Source organism: Aplidium turbinatum, chromosome 5 (assembly GCF_918807975.1).
Source record: "Aplidium turbinatum chromosome 5, kaAplTurb1.1, whole genome shotgun sequence".
In the NCBI taxonomy this organism is placed as follows: Eukaryota; Metazoa; Chordata; class Ascidiacea; order Aplousobranchia; family Polyclinidae; genus Aplidium; species Aplidium turbinatum.
The window spans coordinates 6,700,748-6,720,360 of record NC_137476.1 but is presented as its reverse complement, the minus strand read 5'-3'; the positions used below and the strand labels follow the sequence as shown (position 1 = coordinate 6,720,360).

At 37.7% G+C, this 19,613-nt stretch overlaps 1 protein-coding gene across 1 annotated transcript; it reads right to left on the bottom strand.

Moving 5' to 3' along the window:
* Window positions 1-1,547: 1,547 nt before the first annotated feature.
* LOC145770270 (inactive hydroxysteroid dehydrogenase-like protein 1) lies at window positions 1,548-10,570 on the bottom strand. The gene is made up of 6 exons (XM_082581867.1): window positions 10,308-10,570; window positions 9,836-9,941; window positions 9,402-9,570; window positions 8,795-8,968; window positions 4,740-4,967; window positions 1,548-2,916 (listed from the first exon to the last, which is right to left on the bottom strand). Exons 1-6 carry the CDS (start codon window positions 10,534-10,536, stop codon window positions 2,812-2,814), a joined length of 1,011 nt encoding a protein of 336 aa, XP_082437993.1. The 5' UTR covers window positions 10,537-10,570; the 3' UTR covers window positions 1,548-2,811.
* Window positions 10,571-19,613: the final 9,043 nt, after the last annotated feature.

Here is a 19,613-nt window from a genome sequence, read left to right as displayed (position 1 = left end):
AGCGTTTCTACTTCTACAAAATCTTGAATGGCAATGATGGTAGGCCTACATTAATCAAACCTGGAAGCTCGTATCTTCGGTTTTCCTGGTTTTGGACCGTCTTGGAACATATTTAAACGTTACATTAATGTTCCCAACGTCGTACTTCGATACCTAACACTAATTTATTGAGACGTGACATCTCCCAATGTTTCGAAAACTGCAAAGTTTAAGCTTGAACACAGTTAAGTTGTCCACTTTTCATGAGCTGTCGTTGTTGATAATTTCGGATCAACTCAATCCATTCCTATTGTCATCTTTATTGCAATAAAAGCCTCGAGAGCAAGTGACCTACCTGTTAATATTTGTGTGTTAGGGCGGTGCTAATATCCCAGTTGATACTGCTTCTGGGATGGTAATACAATTTGGTATAATAATATAGACGAAACTTAAGGCTGTTAATTTCATTGTTAGATCCTCCACAAAAGTGCGTCAAAGTAGGCTACCCTTAACACTGGTTGGTTGGTTTTGAATCTTTATCCTCGGACTGACAAAGCCTTGATTGGTTATTCCTGTTAGTTTCGCATACTTGTACTGTAGTGTGGAAGCTCTTGACACAAGACCGGTTACCTGGATTGACAGAGTGAAGATTTCCGATTGTTGAAGTGTTGTTGCCGGGGAATTATTCCATTCACTTGGTGCTGCTGAATGGAAAGCAGTTCTGAAATGTGTTGCTCAAGCGCATACCCCGAGAATCGACGTGATCTTCAGCCCGGCGCGTTACCACTGAGCTAACGGGGCGAACAAGTCACTAATAGGGCACTCAACCGTGTCATCAATAAATATAGCCTTAAATAAATGAAGCTTCTCTTTGTGTACCATGCCTGCTACATGCTGAAACGTTCATACATACTACGCAGCCAAGTTCTTTCTATCTAGAGAAACAAAACAAAGTAACTTCAGCAGGTTTAACATGATGTATTACATAGCCTACGCACTTCATGTAATACATCATGTTAAACCCGCTGAAGTCACTTTGTTTCTCTGGTTCAACAAAGCAAGCTCTCTACCAAAGCTTTATCATTCTTTCTATCTATCTGAAATGAAGATTGTCTTCTTACCGAGCAGTGGCATGAAGATGATCTTTTAGGTTGTTGAAAGTGAGGACACTGCTATCAACGTGCACGTAATCTTGCAATAAAAAACAGTATTATTAGGCTATACTTTTTACTACTACACTATTCACGGTATTCGTGAGGATGAGGACGTTACAGTCAGTTCATGTTGTACTGTAGCTTCAATTTATCTTCAAACAGTACAGAAATTTTCTAATCTCTCACTGGTGGCAATAGTTTGCCCATATCCTGACTATCTTTCTCTGCGAAGTCCCACTATTCCAAAGGATTTTTTTTATACCCTCAGCCCTACCCCGTTAGCTATAGTAAAGCGCCCGACTTTGTACACAAACAAACCGGTTAAGCGGCGCTCGGGGTGTGCGCTTGAGCAACGCATAAAAACAAACTGAACTGCTTTCAGGATTGTTTTCCATTCACCAGCACCCAGTGGATGGATTAATTCAGACGACTTCACTCTCTGGAAATCTCGGTAACCGGTCCTGAGTCAGTGGTTTAGAGGCTTTGTCAGTCCAAGGATAAAGATACAAACCAATCAAATAACTACGTACTTGCGTTGTCTATGAAAATTCTTGCAACTTGAAAGAAAAACGTTCTGCTTTATATCCCACGTTTAGCCAAAAGTAACGTAGCTAAGTTATTAAACGTTGCATAGGATCACAATGCACCGATGTGGTAATCAATAACAATGCCTCTTTTCTAAATCATGTGACTGCATTTACAGGAATCAAAATGTTTTTAATTTTATTGCACACGAATCAATTTGAAAATGACGCCTACCTACATTCCAAGGCACAATTAATTGGACAAAAACAAAGCAAGGAAAAATGTTTAGAAAACGATAATTTTAATAAACATCCGCTGACGATAAGTGGATCCCAGAACAAATTAATCAGTGGCGGCTCGTCCATAGAAACTGCAAAACTGCAGCACCCCCTGCACATTTCAGTATTTTATTTTTTTTATTAATTTAACGTTTTTTTTCGTGTTCTCTATAGATCCTACCGACTGGAAGTTTCATAATTTCTGAGATTTAAAAAATATGATGATTTTTTAAGTTTTGTATTTGGCAGCTCTGAACTGCAAGCCCTGCAGTTGCGATCTTATAAAAGAAGAACAAAGAGAAATTGTGACGTCATATTTTGGCTGAGGTTGCTTCAAATCCCACAATTTTGAACTGCAAATTTTGCAGTTGCTGGTCACGTGGTCAGGCTAGCTACTGTTGCAAATACTGTTGTTTTCAAGCACGATATTAGGTGGCTGCGACTGATGCTGTTACATGGTTAGACTAATGTGCTTTGCTTTCTGCACAAAAAGATAAAGCTTAGACTAGGTTTTCATTAGTGTTGTTAAATTAAATTTAAGAAAAGCTCTACCAATAAATTTTTGTAGTTAGGCTACCAAACCTGGTGGATTTTTTATAAACTAAATGTAACCTAGGTTCATTGTTAACTTACGATAATAAGTTAAGGCCAAAGGTCACATGCTAAAACAGCCTATTTAAACTTGATGAACATCAGGAAATTAAGTGCTCAAATAGCCTCAGAATTCATAAAATACCACTAAAATAAGGTAAAATTTTATGGGGGTCATGTCCCTAGACCCCTTGGCATCGCGCCTTTGGCGCTCGCTCTTTCACGTATAGGCTACTTCCGGTTGCAGCACCCCCTGCTATAAATACCACGAGCCGCCACTGAAATTAATCATCTTTTTTCTTCAAAGCGCCTTCCTTATTTAGGCGGCGGTGAAACCAGATACTTTGCAACATGGCAATGCGGTATGGAGTTAACTGCAGCATGGCCATCTGTGAACATAGTACCTCAGTTAAGACTATGATAGCAACAAGGTACAATCAGTGTTTTGTAGAGATGAGCATGAAAGGGAACGTCAAGTTCAATAGCGTAGGTGTTGCAACTGAGAATCAGTTCAGCAGGCCATGAAATTTAGAAGGGCCTGGCGCTACTTTACAAAAGGTACCATAAGAAAATCCCCTAAGTTTGAAATTTGACTTATCAGAGCGGCATGATTAGTAGAGCGTGATAGTTATCACAAAAGGTTACTACATTTTTAAGTAAAAAAAATGTCAGACGACAGTGACGTGTTGCCGGTTAACCTTTTTTTCTTGCTCTACAAAAAGATTATGCTATTACAGTAGAATTCGCCTATAACGGCTTCGTTTATAACGTCAATTCGCCTATTACGTCACATTTCGCTCGGCCCGGCAGAATTCCTATCGTTTACATACATTGTAGTTCGGCTACAACAGCATCGCCTATAACGTCAATTCGCATGTAACAGCACCCTTTATTGGTCCCCAGATGTCTTTGGTCGTTTATAACGTCACTTTAAGCCATCACCTTCACCACGAACGGTCAGTCTTTTAATCCAGTTAGCGCTGCTGCTTGCAAAATGTCTTCCCTTTACTCAACGACATAAGCTCCACGAGAATCAAAGGTAACTGCATCAAAAGGTGTTAAACAGATCACATGATATGGTAGAAAGGGTATCAAACTAAGATCTTGAGTATCAAACTAAGATCTTGGAAGCCTTGTACATAAAACGTCACAATCCACTTTTGAACAGACAATTGTATGCTTGCGGCTCGTCTTTCTTGCTCTCTGTATTTTAAAATTAGTTTTTTCGCACCTTGCCTTTCTATCATATCATGTGATCTGTTTAACACCTTTTGATGCAGTTACCTTTGATTCTCGTGGAGCCTATGTCGTTGAGTTTGAGCTAGTCAGAAGTACTGTGCAGTTTTTGTCTTTTTCTGTTTATAGATTTAGTTAACCATTGTATTTTTTTCAGATGTAGTTAATTTGTATGTATATTATTCCTGAAGAGGACATCTTGTGATGTCGAAAACGTTCGATACTTAATTTGTTACGTAGTTTTATGTTTATGTAAATGTAATAAACTTGAAGATGTTAAACTTGGTCACGTTGCTCGGCTTCGTATGCCTATGGTTCAAAAGACAGTTGTGGAATAGTTTGCGGTAGTTCGTCTATAACGTCAATTCGGCTATAACGTCAGTTTTTGCAAATCCCCTAGAGGTGCCGTTATAGACGAATTCTACTGTAGTTGGCATACAAGATTTTTTTTTTGATAATGATTGAATGAATGAAACCCGCTCTGATTGGTCAAAATATATTGGCAAAGTTGCAGCATAGGGGATTTTTATGGTACCTTTTGCAAAGTTGCGTGCCGGGGCTCTTTAGAGCAGCTTGCTGCTCATAATCATGAGAAAAATCAAGACACGGCAACTGGGGATGGAACGGTAAATCAAGAACTTGTTTACTTTACAAAATTTCTTAAATTGTGGAGAGTTAACGTGAAAGATGATTTGGGACTGCAATTGATAAGACCTATTAAACAAACCTACATATTATCCAACTCATGTCAATGACACATTAAAATCAGTGAAAGTCACGCAAACTACACTGCAAAATGTATCTTTTTGCGACAATCTGCAGACAAATGTGATTACATAGAGCTGCCTTGAATGCAATACATCTCATCTCAGCCAGAAAGTCAACAAAGCTGTGTTGGTCTTGATACAACTTTATGCTAAAGTAACGTCCAATTTGATCAAATAACGCACAGAACCACATACAAAAAGTCTCTCACCTGGATAGTATGTGGAAAATATCCTGCATTCACCTTATAGTGGCCAAATGTTCGGACGGCATGCTTTACGTACGTCTCTGGCGTTGGAGAAAATATACTTAGACTTTGTAGGGAAGGAGAAAACTCGGTCATTCTTGTGCGGATATAAGATGGAACTAACGACTGCACGTGAACTTGATAGCCTCTAACTTCTTCGTATAAACATTGAGAAAAATGATCCATAAATTTCTGCATAAATGACTCCGGTTTTAAAATATATGAAGAGATATGGGCTAGTAAAGACCAAACATAGCCAACACAACAACTCAATCTATTGCACGTCTACAGTGGTATGACAAGACGGTTGTTTTGAGCTAAATGAGTATATATCTTCTCTACCGCGCATATATCGACCACACGGTTGCCCAGGGGCGTTGATATGCATTCTCATTTATGGAAAGAGCTAATCTGCTGAGATCATCCATTCGTAAAAATGCTCTGCGCATAGGGCACCACAGCACGAAGCCAGGAATACTTCGTCATCTCTAATCGCATAAGCATTACCTGAAGGTTAAACAAGATTTTTAAGAAATACTATGAAAGAACGGAATAGTGCCTTTAAGCCCTAGACTTACAGTCGAATGTATAAAACTTCCACACTAATTTGAAACATTAGCCAAATTTAACGAAAAAAATTTGTCACAAATAGGAAAAATAAAAAATTGTTAATCTGTTCATAGCAAATAAAGTACTGGACAAATTATTAGCCATTTTTGTAAAAAAATGCAAATTTTTATTTATTCTCATTCGATAAATATCTATACAAACTAATATTTATTAAATCCTTATGAAATGACAAAAAAAGGATTTCAATACTTCGTTTAGCCATCTTTAGCGGGCAATTCTTTCAAGCATACCACTTTTCAAGGTTCTACACAAAATCTTAAATTTTTTCTGCTCGTCGTCGTCGTGTGAGCCTCCGGGGTCGAGAGTCTATCCTTTTACCACCCCGGATTAAGCTGGAAAGCTACTAGAGAGCAGACAATCTTTTGTTTCATCATCCAAGATAAGCAGACCTTCCACTCCATTACCGGTAGGTGGCTTGAAGATGGTGCAATCGTTGATGATGTGGTCTGCGGTCTGTTCATCAGTACCACATTCACAAGTAAAGAAGCCATTCCCCGTTGGTACACGCATGGCCATCTAAAGATACGGCCTGATTTGTCACATTTTGCAGAAATGTCCAGGTTTTTCTAACTTTGGGCGAACGTTTGAATAAATTTTTCTAAAAATTATATTTTTACGCTTTCTTTATTCTTTTCCTCAGATGACACAAGAGGTTTTAACATTCTTACATGTTGAAGAACAAAGAAAATTTGATTTCGAAAATTTTAGTCAGACTGTTAATTTTCAATAACAGTCTGATTTTGCGTTTTTCAACTTGCTTTTTCTCATTTGCTATTGCTTCCCCAAGGCAACAAAAAAGTTTTATTTCATTAGGAAGCCGCAAAAAGTAAAAACATCTCAAAAAATGTCAGTCAAACACAAGCAGTAGCTGTAATCAAAATCTGCAAAATGTGACAAATCAGGCCGCATCTTCAGGTGGCCATGGTACACGGTTGAACAAAAAACCCGACGCCCGTACGGAGACGCTAGAGGTGCAACCACACCTGTTTTTGTAGTGTCAGGCCGTTAGGACGGGTGTCGGCATCAGGGATGGTCACTGGGTACTGGGTGCTTGTCACAAATGAAGTCTTGATTTCAGTCGATGGTGTGCTCTCTTGGGGGAGCATAGATCTTGGAATGGAGAAGATGGTTGGGCTACAATGCCGTCTACCGAGAGACAGAGTGGCTTCTTCACAACGAAAAGCGGGTTGAATGCCAGCTAGAATGGGAAGATTGTCCAATGGTGTGGGATGCAGACATCCGGTCACTGTGGGTAGAGCACTGTTGATGACAGTGAGCATTGCGGCACCAAACAAGTGCACAGTACTCTGCTAAAAAGTAGACTGGGGTGAGTGCTGCTATACGCAAAGTGTTAGTCATCGCTTCCCAGCTAGAGCCTGCTATGCACTTGAGCAGAACAGCGCACGATGTGAGTTTCTTGCTCAGTGACACCAAATGGTGGCGGTACGTGAGCAATCTGTGTAATGTCACCCTGAGGTATTTTGATTTGGGGCAGAAGGACAATGACTTTCCGTTGTTTAGGATATTCAGCTCACGATCAGCTTCCTGGTTATGTAGATGGGAAGCTGTTGCCACAGTTTTGGTTTCGCTGAGTTTCAGTCGCCAGTTCTGAAGATAAGCTGAGAGGGTTTTAATGTTCTGGCTCAGGGTGTCTTCTAGGCTTTCCCACGACTTTGTGGAGTGGAGAATTGCCAGGTCGTGGGTGTATAACTGTACATGTTAAAGAGAAGTGGAACTAGGAATGATCCCGGTGGGATGCCATTTTTCAGGCATCTCAGTCTGCTTAGCCGTGAGTTGCCGGTGGCGAGTGTAAAGCTTCAATTTCTGACAAGTTCCATATCGGTCTGAAAACAGGCGAAGCAGCTTGCAAGTAAGGCCGTGGTGCCATGCGGTAGCATAGTCTGAGTTGTAAAAAAAAACAGCGGAAGCTTTCTTTTTCGCCTTAAAAAAGCAATTTTCGATGTCTTCGGTCAAGAGTGTGACCTGCTCTAAGGTTGATTTTCCACGCCAGAACCAAGCTTGCTCCTTTGAGAGGAGTGTGTTGATGATTGGACGCGGCAAAGATCAGTCTTTTGAAAGAAACACAGAGATGTTATATGTTTATACACACACATGTTAGATGAGTTAAATTTACAACATCATACATTCCATTCTTCAAAATGTCCAGTATGCTTCTAAAAGGATTCATATCGGGTATATTACCAGGCCATGGCAGTACCTTTGTGTGTTTTTTTTATTTATACAATCATGAACCTTCTTTGCAGTATAGTAGAAGGGCTGAATCTTGTAGTATGCGTGGCTTATGTCCAATGTTCATACTACTTTTTGATTTCTGGCTTCAAGTGAGTTCAATATCTTATTATATATGTACTTTGCTGCATTCATACTTCCTTTAACAGTAAACAATTCGCTGAGACCACGAATGGAAATAGCACTCCACACCATTATTTTTGTAGGGAAGATTTTACTTGTACAGACAGGTTGAAACTCTACTGCAATTGACAGTTTCATTACTGTTTGAACTCTGTTATCCAAAAAAGCTCGAGTCAGATATTCATCAGAAAATATATACCTCAGAAGAACAAACATTGTTGTTGGTTTAATATACAGTGTGTAAATAAACACCGCATACTGTACCTGCTCTCAATCCTGTACAGCCCAGTATTTGCCTGCATATCCAATTATCCATAAATGATGAGAGGCTTTCATCTTCTGAGTCAGGCAAGGCATTTTTCTGGGTTGATATGCTTTCAGACAACTTTACATCATTTTCCAATGACCTTTCTGGGAATTAAGAATCCCTAACAGGCTAAAACTATTAAAATTTTCTTAAAATGACTCCTATTTTCATCAAAAACATCTTTACTATCTTCCTGTCAAGCCTGGGTGAGGTTTTGCATTTTCTTACACTTACCTTCACCATCTTTCAGTTTCCTTTTAATTTGATCAATAGTGTGAGTGGAGACATTTTGGTTCTTGCAAGTACGTTTTGTTTTAAACTAGTGGTCATCAACAACACCTTCATTTGTCCCTTTTTATAAGGACTTAAATCCATGTAATTACAACTGCTGACTGTAGACTATTGTGCAGCGCAAAAATCAAGAACAACTTTCATTTTTGTATATTTGTGAATAATGCATTTTTGTAAGAGTATGAACGACGATTGTATAATATTATTGTATTGTATTAACCAATATAAACTCTTACCACCTCATTTTAGAATTTTTGCCACAAATTTTAATTTCAAAAGTAAAATGGCTATTAATTTGCCCAGTACTGTATAGGCCTACTTCTGTACAGGCCTAGTTTTCCAATAAATGCAACAAGTTCTAATAAAGAATTATTAAACTAGTTGGCAAAATAAAAGCAATGCAGTAAAAATGGTTTACTTTGGATGAAGAGTAGAGTGAAATTAATGGAAAAGTCATTTGTGAAGCTGATGATGATAAATTAACTATTAAACCCCTCTTCCGTAATTTCATTCCTGGCAGTACAAGACGGGTCATTGCGACTGTAGATGCAATGTTAACTTGCACTAGGGCATCCACTCGTTCAATATCCACCTGACAAAATATGACATCGTCAGCTAGGCTACAACTTAGGCACACAAAACACCAATGAATCTGAAGTGCAAAAGACTTGATTGAGACAAATCACTCAAAAAGCATGTTTGTATCATGAAAAATCTGAATTTGTTTTTGGGATTTCGCTCTATTTTGGTACGGTACCACTAACCTAAGTTGTTTCTGACAGAACACAATGGCCGACTTGTCTTCACTGAGCAAGCCCACATCAGGAGCTCCCACTCTCATATGTAAAGCATCGTCGACCAAAGGGAGTGAGGACTAGTTACTAGTCACCCTCCTCTGCAGTTTGTTTTTATTTCTGACCATTACAATGAAAAACAATATCATATATGCCTAACATAACAGACATCTACAAAAAGATAGTTAAATAAAATTTACTCAACTCAATAAATGACAAACAATGACTCACATCACTGAATTCCATTGGATAATCGTAGTGAATTCCAACATTATTAATCAGGATACCTATATCAAGTTTATTTAAAAGTGCAATTATTTCTTTTGACAAAGAAATGGATTTGTCATTGAAATCATGCTTGACTATCATTGTGTTCACACCATACATAGTTTCAAGATATCTGAAATAATTCAACAAAACCATAAAAAATAAAACATTATGTAAAAAAAACATAATATATATATATATAAATAAAATATTCAGTATCAAGGTACACTGTACACTACAATTGTAATTAATAATAATATATGTGTAGCATACTGTCGATCGCTAAGCTTATTAATTCAATGTTTATGAATATAAAGATGTTCATTCTTTAAAATTTCTTGCTAGTTTGGAACTTTTAAAGTTTCCAACAATGTTACACATAACTAACTCAATCATACTTTGCTCTTTCATGCAGTAAATCAGAATTCCTTGCTACAAGCACTATATTGAGTCCCCTTGAAGCCAGTTCTGATGCAAAGGCACTTCCAATACCTGATGTACAACCTGCAATAGTCATACAAGTACTCAGAAGAACAGTATAAAAACATGTATTACATGCAACACAAAAAATAGAATAAAGTAGAAAACATGTAAAGTGAGGTGCATTCATAAAAAAATTAGTAAACATGTTAAATTGTTAATCCATGAAATATCAAAACACTTTAGTGTCAAATGCAAAGTATCTTCTGAGAGATGTCAAAACGAAACATTAATATGAACAGCTCAAATGACATGTGTGTCTTTATATAAAAAACACATCAATGTTCATTTACATAATTTGAAGCAATGATAGTACAGTTGTTACTATTCAGTGTAACCATAACATCTGAGGTTATAGTCCACTCACTATTGCTTCATAAAGATTACTACCTGTGATAACAGCCCATGGTCCATAACTCTTGATAAAATTTTTCTTTTGTGATACCTTTCTCAAATCATTCAGGCATGATACAATATTGGAACCTAGGTTGATAGTAAAACGAAGTGTATACCAAGCACCAACAATTGTTAAAACGTTTTTTAAGGAAGTTGTGTAATCATATAAATCTGCAGAAATTTGATTCACCAGCAACAGAAATGAATCACAACTGGTCATCATCAACTACGGTAACTGCTTTGTTGTTTTAAGTCACTTATCTGCAATACAGAAAATGCAATAAGTAGAATATAATATCAGAAGGTTACTGGTATTTGTTGTCTCTAATTCCTTTTTTGCACATAAAGTTTTCTGCAAACATATGAGATGTGATAGCAAACAACACTACCACATTTCATTACCGTAGAATGGGGTGACTTTGGACAGATTTGAGAGATATTTGACAATAACTTTGAAACCATTTGCAGGAACATTGTAAAAACATTTGAAAAATGAAAGTCCAGAACCAAGTTACATGCTAGTATGTGTTAACTAAACCAGGTTATTGCAGAAAATGATTATTTTTTTGATTTACTGCTGTCCAAAGTCACCCCACTGATTGGGGTTACTTTGGACAGCTTGATGTTGTATATGAAATCATTGTTTAGCAAGCTGTATTGTCCAAAGCAAAGCTGATAAAGGGGTGACATTGGACAGTTGTGTGATTTTTAAATGTATTTCAACTCAACTGAAGGCAACAAAATGTTTTCACTGTAAGCAAAACAGCAAGAAATGCAATCATATGAAGAAATATTACCGTAGGGTACCTAACTTGAAGGCAAAAAAGATACAGAAGAAATGCGACCATTTGAAGAAAATTGCAAATTTGTTTGATAGAAAAGTACACCTCACTTGAAGGCTAACAAGACATACTACCAAATGCAATCATGAGAAGAAAATTTTTACATACAAAACGAAAAGCTACCTAATTTAACAAAAAACAACCAAACATACAAAACGAAAAACACATGATATTTATATTAAAAAAAGCACTTGCAAAAGATTCAATCCTGTGTTCCTTTGTTTATCTAAGTTTGCTTGCATAGTCATGCAAATTTGTATGAAATTGTAATTCCGCTCTGGTGCCATTAATAATGGATACTGGCATAGGCAAAAACATTGCCACTTGCTCAACGTCGATAGCAGATACGTCTTTCTGCTCTGGCATATTTCATTGTCGTTGCTATATCCTCTGGCATCATTTTCTTTATTATACTTTCTAACCATTTTGATTAACTATTATTTGTACCAGTACTCGAGAAATTTAGATAACTGTAACTAATAGAAACGTTAAAATGCACCATGTAGCATTGTCCAAAGTCACCCCTAATTTCTCTGGAATGAAGGGGTGAAATTGGACTTGACAAAAAAAAGTTTATCGATTAAACACAAGACTTTACATGAGATTTTCTAAGAAGGTGACAAAAATATGCTTCTTGTCATACCACAGGCTTTTGAAAATACAAAGTACGAGACCTAGTGTCTGAAAAAGTGTATCCCCCTGCAAAAAGAAACAAATTAAGGTGCTGGTTTAGGATCGGCCGCCTTGGTTAGTGACGTCACAAAAATCTGTGACGTCATGCAAAAAAACGCAACTACTTTTAGGAAGGGTGCAAAAACGCGGAATAGAAGTAAAAGCAGAATGCCTATTGATTTTTAAATATTTGTAGGCATTATTATTGATCTAGAATACTGCCTCCACCAAACATGCTGTAGCTTTCTTATTTCTGCTCGGATTTTAACAATTTTACTATCGTTGGATGGCATTATGCTTCATCTACCCGAATGGATTAATTGCCAATCTAAAGTAGGCACTATATTTATGTAGCGCTAACTTAAACTTTACTATTTTGTAACAATTCTCAGCAATTTAATTTTAACAATAAAAATACCAAACCAACACAAATTAAAAGAGTATGTCTTGTTTTATTAACCTAACAACTTTCACGTTTATATGTTATCTACAAAACGAGCAATCGTTGTTCAAACGTAACCGCTCGACGAAGCTTTTTTCCAATGCATTTTTCAAGGCGATTCGATCGTGGTTCAGTAGGCTAAGCCGCCCACAGTTTGCTGTGATCGATGAATACTGCCTCCACCAAATATGCTGTAGCTTTCTCATTTCTGCTCGGATTTGAGAAATTTTACCATCGTTGGAATGCACGATACTGCATCTATCCGAATTCATTAAATGCAAGTTTAAAGTAGGCATTATATTGATCTAGCGCTAACTTAAACTTTACTATTTTGTACCAATTCTCAGCAATTTATTTTTTACAATAAAAATACCAAACCAACACAAATTAAAAGAGTATGTCTTGGTTTATTCATATGTTAACTTTCACATTTATATCTAATCCACAAAACGAGCAATCGTTGTTCAAACGTAACCGCTCGACGAAGCTTTTTACCAAAACAATGCAAACACAAAGCGATCAGTTTCGAGTGTTCATTACAAGCCGCCCACAGTTTGATGCGATCGGTGAATAGTGCCTCCACTAAATATGCTGTAGTTTTCTCATTTCTGCTTGGATTCTAACAATTTTACCATCGTTGGATGGCATTATGCTTCATCTACCCGAATGGATTAATTGCCAATCTAAAGTAGGCACTACATTTATGTAGCGCTAACTTAAACTTTACTATTTTGTACCAATTCTCAGCAATTCAATTTTAACAATAAAAATACCAAACTAACACAAATTAAAAGATTATGTCTTGTTTTATTAACCTAACAACTTTCACGTTTATATGTTATCCACAAAACGAGAAATCGTTGTTCAAACGTAACCGCTCGACGAAGCTTTTTTCCAATGCATTTTTCAAGGCGATTCGATCGTGGTTCAGTATAAGCCGCCCACAGTTTGCTGTGGTCGATGAATACTGCCTCCACCAAATATGCTGTAGCTTTCTCATTTCTGCTCGGATTCTAACAATTTTACTATCGTTGGATGGCATTATGCTTCATCTACTCGAATGGATTAATTGCCAATCTAAAGTAGGCATTACATTTATGTAGCGCTAACTTAAACTTTACTATTTTGTACCAATTCTCAGTAATTCATTTATTACAACAAAAATACCAAACTAACACAAATTAAAAGAGTATGTCTTGGTTTATTCAAATGTTAACTTTCACATTTATATCTAATCCACAAAACGAGAAATCGTTGTTCAAACGTAACCGCTCGACGAAGCTTTTTTCCAATGCATTTTTCAAGGCGATTCGATCGTGGTTCAGTACAAGCCGCCCACAGCTTGCTGTGATCAGTGAATAGTGCCTCCACCAAATATGCTGTAGCTTTCTCATTTCTGCTCGGATTCTAACAATTTTACTATCGTTTTTCGATCATGGATAGATGCTACTTCAGATGTTTCTCATCAAGAACAAATCATTCCGTAAAATGGGTTGACATTGGCCATCAAGGGCGACTTTATACCAAACAAAAAAAAGGTTACTGGTTAACTTGAGCAACTTAAAATATTTCTGCAATATTTTGGTCATTTTCATAGGTTTGTAAATATCCTCTTTTGTGTGTTTTCAGAATTTTTTAAGAAAAATGTGAATTCAGTTGTTCACTCTGGAGGATCCAATATGGCCGCCAAATAACACCAAAAAATAACTTTGCAAACTTTTACCTGGCACGCCAGTGTCTGACCATACTGGGTATGCCAAGCATTGACAGAAAGTAGGTCTTAGCTCTAGGTTCAGTATTAATTATGTAATTTGGCTGCTGAGCATTTGCTTCTTTCACCTAGGTGGCTATAGTCACCCCTTGACATGTAGAAAATATGGTGTGACTTTGGCCACTTTTGTATGATGTTAATCCACTTTTTGTCGTTTATTACAGGATTTTAGTTGTGTTAGTGATCCATTTTCATCAATTTTGGCTTGATGGAGTGCAGATTAATATTTCAAAAATTGACATGCCTATAGGAAATACAAACGGAAACCAGGTGCTAGGCCATATATTAGTGGTACATTTTCGTTCGATTAACTTGATATTTGATACGTAATCACGAGTGCTGATTGTTGAAAGTATTTTAAAAACTCTGAAAGGGGCCAGTGACACCCCTTTTTGGGGTTGGCAATGAGCATGTCTTGAAAAAAGATTACTGCTTATAGTTTTTTTAAAACACTGGAGTGAAAACCACTTACAGTTTTTTTTTTTTTTCTAACTCTACGCATGGATCAAATGACTTCAAACTTGGTAACATGTAAGGGCTCTTGATAGCCCTCAACATGGGTTAATTAAAGTTTTCTCCCAGAACCATTGTAAAACTAAAGTAAGCGGTGTCTCATAACTGGACCAAAGTCACCCCATTCTACTTCTCGTATTAAGACAGGCGATGTTAAACTGCTTCAAGACGTAAAATTTGATGCTGTTAAGACTACTGAGTTCTGCATCATTAACGGGTTTCTATTGTTTAATCTTGAAAAGTGGTGCTGCTGCGTTTGGCTAAATGTGTAGCCTACTATTTTTGCTTGACCAACTGAATCTTGACTTCAAAAACTGCGTAGGCCAAGCACATTGATCCAACATGTCTGGAATAATTAAAAATGTTCAAGCAAGATTCAATTAAAAGGAATTAGTAAACACTTTTTGCCTATTGTCTGCATATGGATATCATTGCTTAAGTTTGTTTGGAGTTCATGGTGTTGTCCAAATGTCATATCACTTTTGGAGTAATTGATGTTATAATAGTAAAGTTTAAATTAGCGTTAGATAAATGTACTGTATAGCTTGGAGTTGAACAATTGACATGCAACCAATTGATTCGGGTAGATGCAGTATCATGCTTTCCAACGTCAGTAAAATTGTCAAAAAAGCTTCATCGAGCGGCTACGTTTGAACAACGATTTCTCGTTTTGTGGATTAGATATAAATGTGAAAGTTAACATTTGAATAAAGCAAGACATAGGCTATTCTTTTTTGTTTGTTTATCTTTATCCTGCATTGCGGGAAAGCGGACTTGAGCGCTATGCATCGGTGTACGCCTTCCGACATACACCTGACCCACGCTGCAGCCGACTGCAATGTCTGATTTTCCGGTTGTCTACTCTACTTATGACTTAAATTTGGTACTACCCATTACTCGAAATCGATCACTGGGTAGAGGCAATTATCGTAAAGTTTCTTGCCCAGAGAAACAACAGCAAGTGCGGGTGGCTGGAGTCGAACATGCAGGCTCTCGACTGCGAGCCCAACGCGCTAACCGCCGGCTGCCACGGCACTCGGCCACGGCTGCCGACAACTTTTAAAATGTGTTGGTTTGGTATTTTTATTGTAAAAAATGAATTGCTGAGAATTGGTACAAAATAGTAAAGTTTAAGTTAGCGCTACATAAATATAGTGCCTACTTTAGATTGGCAATTAATCCATTCGGGTAGATGAAGCATAATGCCATCCAACGATAGTAAAATTGTTAAAATCCGAGCAGAAATGAGAAAGCTACAGCATATTTGGTGGAGGCACTAGCACCGATCGCATCAAACTGTGGGCGGCTTGTAATGAACACGCGAAACTGATCGCTTTGTGTTTGCATTGTTTTGGTAAAAAGCTTCGTCGAGCGGTTACGTTTGAACAACGATTTCTCGGTTTTTAGATAACATATAAACGTGAAAGTTGTTAGGTAAATAAAGCAAGACATACTCTTTTAATTTGTGTTGGTTTGGTATTTTTATTGTAATAAATGAATTGCTGAGAATTGGTACAAAATAGTAAAGTTTAAGTTAGCGCTACATAAATGTAATGCCTATTTTAGATTGGCAATTAATCCATTCGAGTAGATGAAGCATAATGCCATCCAACGATAGTAAAATTGTTAGAATCCGAGCAGAAATGAGAAAGCTACAGCATATTTGGTGGAGGCAGTATTCATCGATCACAGCAAACTGTGGGCGGCTTATACTGAACCACGATCGAATCGCCATGAAAAATGCATTGGAAAAAAGCTTCGTCGAGCGGTTACGTTTGAACAACGATTGTTCGTTTTGTGGATTAGATATAAATGTGAAAGTTAACATATGAATAAACCAAGACATACTCTTTTAATTTGTGTTGGTTTGATATTTTTATTGTAAAAAATGAATTGCTGAGAATTGGTACAAAATAGTAAAGTTTAAGTTAGCGCTACATAAATGTAATGCCTACTTCAGACTGGCAATTAATCCATTCGAGTAGATGAAGCATAATGCCATCCAACGATAGTAAAATTGTTAGAATCCGAGCAGAAATGAGAAAGCTACAGCATATTTGGTGGAGGCAGTATTCATCGATCACAGCAAACTGTGGGCGGCTTATAGGGGAGAGTGGGGAGGTTTGAGCCACTGGGAGGTTTGAACCATGGCTGTTATTGCGGATACCATAAAAGTAGAAATGACGTAACTATGTCTGTAGACAGAGGAAGTAAAGTGATTCCAAAGCATGTCTACGTTAGAGCGATAGCAGCAGCGATTTTAGCGCAAGCAGGTTAGAACTTGTTTTCCTTGCAAAAAGTAAATTTTAGGAATTTCAGTTTGTAGCTGCATGCCATCTTCGCTGTTTTACTTAGGCAATAGTTAATACTACCATGAGTAGTCCTATCTAAAAGGTGTTTAATGATGCTGGCAAATGCTCTGTAAGTGAAAGATTTAATAGCTGATTAGACAAGTTTCTTAAAATGGTGGCAACAGGGAGGTTTGAACCAGTTGATTCGGGAGGTTTGAACCGGTGGCTCAAACCTCCCAGAAGAAAATAAGTTTTAGTAGCTTCTTCTGAAATAGTTTGCGGTCTGTAGTAGTCAATGTATTGTAAGTCTAGTGCTTTAGTATGCATTTGGCTACTTATAAATAGGCTATACAGTCTATGTTAACTGTAGTAATATTGCGAATTGCTTACACAGGGTATTCCTATTGGCCACAGTAAATTACAAGCATTAGTTGAATTTAAGTTTTTATTTCCATCACTATGCCTCGCAAACATGTTAGAACTACAAGCCACGCATCAGCCACTCGTGAGGAGATGTTGCTTGCTTTGGAGGAAATAAAGAATGGAATGTCGATCAGAGAAGTTGCCAAAAGAAGACATATTAACAGGACCACTTTAGGTCGCTATTACAAAGAGTGCAATCGTCCTGGATCTGATAATGGTAGACTCTCAGAAAACATTGGCTATAATAGAACGAAGGTAAAAAGTCTGGTGTTTCCTTGGGAGTTGGAAAGTCTGCTCGCACAGCACATAAAAGACCTGGACGATAGATTTCACGGACTCACACGCACCAAATGCCGTGAGTTGGCTTTCAGTTTGGCTGACAAGAACAACATTCAGATGCCAAGTAACTGGGTGGTTTCTAAGATGGCAGGTTTGTTTTATTTTAAGCCTATGTTGTTTAAAAATTGAATGAGACTGTTCACCAGGCATTTAATTCAATAACATGATACGCTCTTCTGGTGTAAAATAAGCAAAACTATCACAAGGTGTTTTTAGTGATAATCTGCATTTATTTTCCGACGTTTCGTTAATCAGACACGATTAACTTGTTTATTAATTCTGTGTGGAAAATTGTGTACGGTAGCACATTGTAGATCACATTGGTTTGTTTTTTCGACATTACTCAACACACACCACCTCTCAATTCTTTCCCATAAACTTTTGCAGGAATTGACTGGTTTGAAGGTTTCAAGGAGAGACACCATCTGACATGTCGTAAACCAGAAGCGACGTCTTTAGGAAGAGCGACAGCTTTCAACAAAACAACTGTTGGGGAGTTTTTCGACAACCTTGGAAGAGTTATGGACAGGTCTCGTAACAATAGCCTAACATTGCTTTGTACTTAGCAATTCTTATGATCTGAAAAAGGCTTCATTGTATCGTTTTGTGTTTTAGGTACAACTTTGCTGCAAGTAGAATATACAACCTTGATGAAACAGGTGTCACAACCGTGCAAAGACCAAATCATATCGTGACAACGAAAGGAAAAAAACAAGTTGGTTCTGTGACATCTGCAGAGAGAGGAGAACTTGTAACAGTTGTATGTGCTGTCAGTGCTTCAGGTGTTGCCATTCCCCCCATGTTTATCTTTCCAAGAGTAAGATATAAGGAGGAATTTGTTAGACATGGACCAGCAGAATCCATTGGAGAAGGTACCAAATCTGGGTGGATTAACGAAGAAAAATTTTTGGTCTACTTGAAACATTTTGTGAAGCATAGTGGTTGTTCCCCCTCTCAACCTGTCCTCTTAATTCTCGACAACCATGAGTCTCACGTTTCTTGGGAGGCTGTGGAGTTTGCTGATAAAAGTGGCATTGAATTGCTGACTTTGCCTCCTCACACTTCTCACAAACTTCAACCGCTTGATAAATCAGTGTTTGGGCCATTTAAAGGCTATTACAACCAGGCTGTAGATGGATGGATGCGAACCTACAACAACAAAACTTTTCGGATTTATGACATTCCACAATGCGTTAAGGAGGCTTTTTTAAACGCTATGACGCCAAGGAACATCACTTCTGGCTTTGCCTCTACAGGAATATATCCTTTTAACAAAAGTATATTCACAGACACAGATTTTGCCCCATCACTTCTGAGTGATAGACCAAATCCCCAAACAAGTACCTCCCATCAACCTGAAGTGAATGAAGCTAATGTTATGGCCGCAGTTCCCAACACTATTGCTAACCGATCAACTGATAATGCTTATTTCTTTGAAGGTGCGACACATTTACCCGTATCTTCATTGCAAGATCTCGAGGAATATCACGCCTCAGAAAGTTTCATACCACCCAACGAAGTTATTCCATTACCATCAAGCAAAACCCCAAGAGTTCAACGCAAAAGGAAACGAGTAAAAAGTCGGGTTCTCACAGAGACTCCAGAAAAACAGGCAATAAAAATTCAGCACGAAGAAAGACGTGCAAAGCAGGAAAAATTGCTCAGAAGAAAACAAAAAATTATTAGACCAAAGCCAAAGAAACCCCCCACAAAACGTGTGCTAGCTCTTAATGAAAGCTCAAGTTCTGATGAGGATGATGCAGTTCCTTTGGACGATATGTCAGACACAGCATCAGAGAGTGGAAGTAGTGTAAATGAAGAGCAAAATCCCAAAGAACTTGCTGTAGGAGATTTTGTTGTTGTTAAATTTAATACCAAAGAGAACACACGTCATTACATTGGCAAGATAGATGACGTGGGCACAATCGACGAGGAGCCTGAAGCTCGCTTCTTGCAAAAGGTTCCATCTACAAATAAGAGTGGAAAGCTGTAACAGAAGTGGCTAAA

What these genes read in the sequence shown, in the direction of transcription:
- LOC145770270 (XM_082581867.1), bottom strand. Translation starts at nt 10,536, where the DNA reads ATGATGACCAGTTGTGATTCATTTCTGTTGCTGGTGAATCAAATTTCT. An exon ending in ACCATGGGCTGTTATCACAG is followed by an intron (nt 9,942 to 10,307) that starts GTAGTAATCTTT and finishes TGACTATTGCAG; the next exon opens with GTTGTACATCAGGTATTGGA. An exon ending in ATTTTCCACATACTATCCAG is followed by an intron (nt 2,917 to 4,739) that starts GTGAGAGACTTT and finishes CTATGTTCACAG; the next exon opens with ATGGCCATGCTGCAGTTAAC.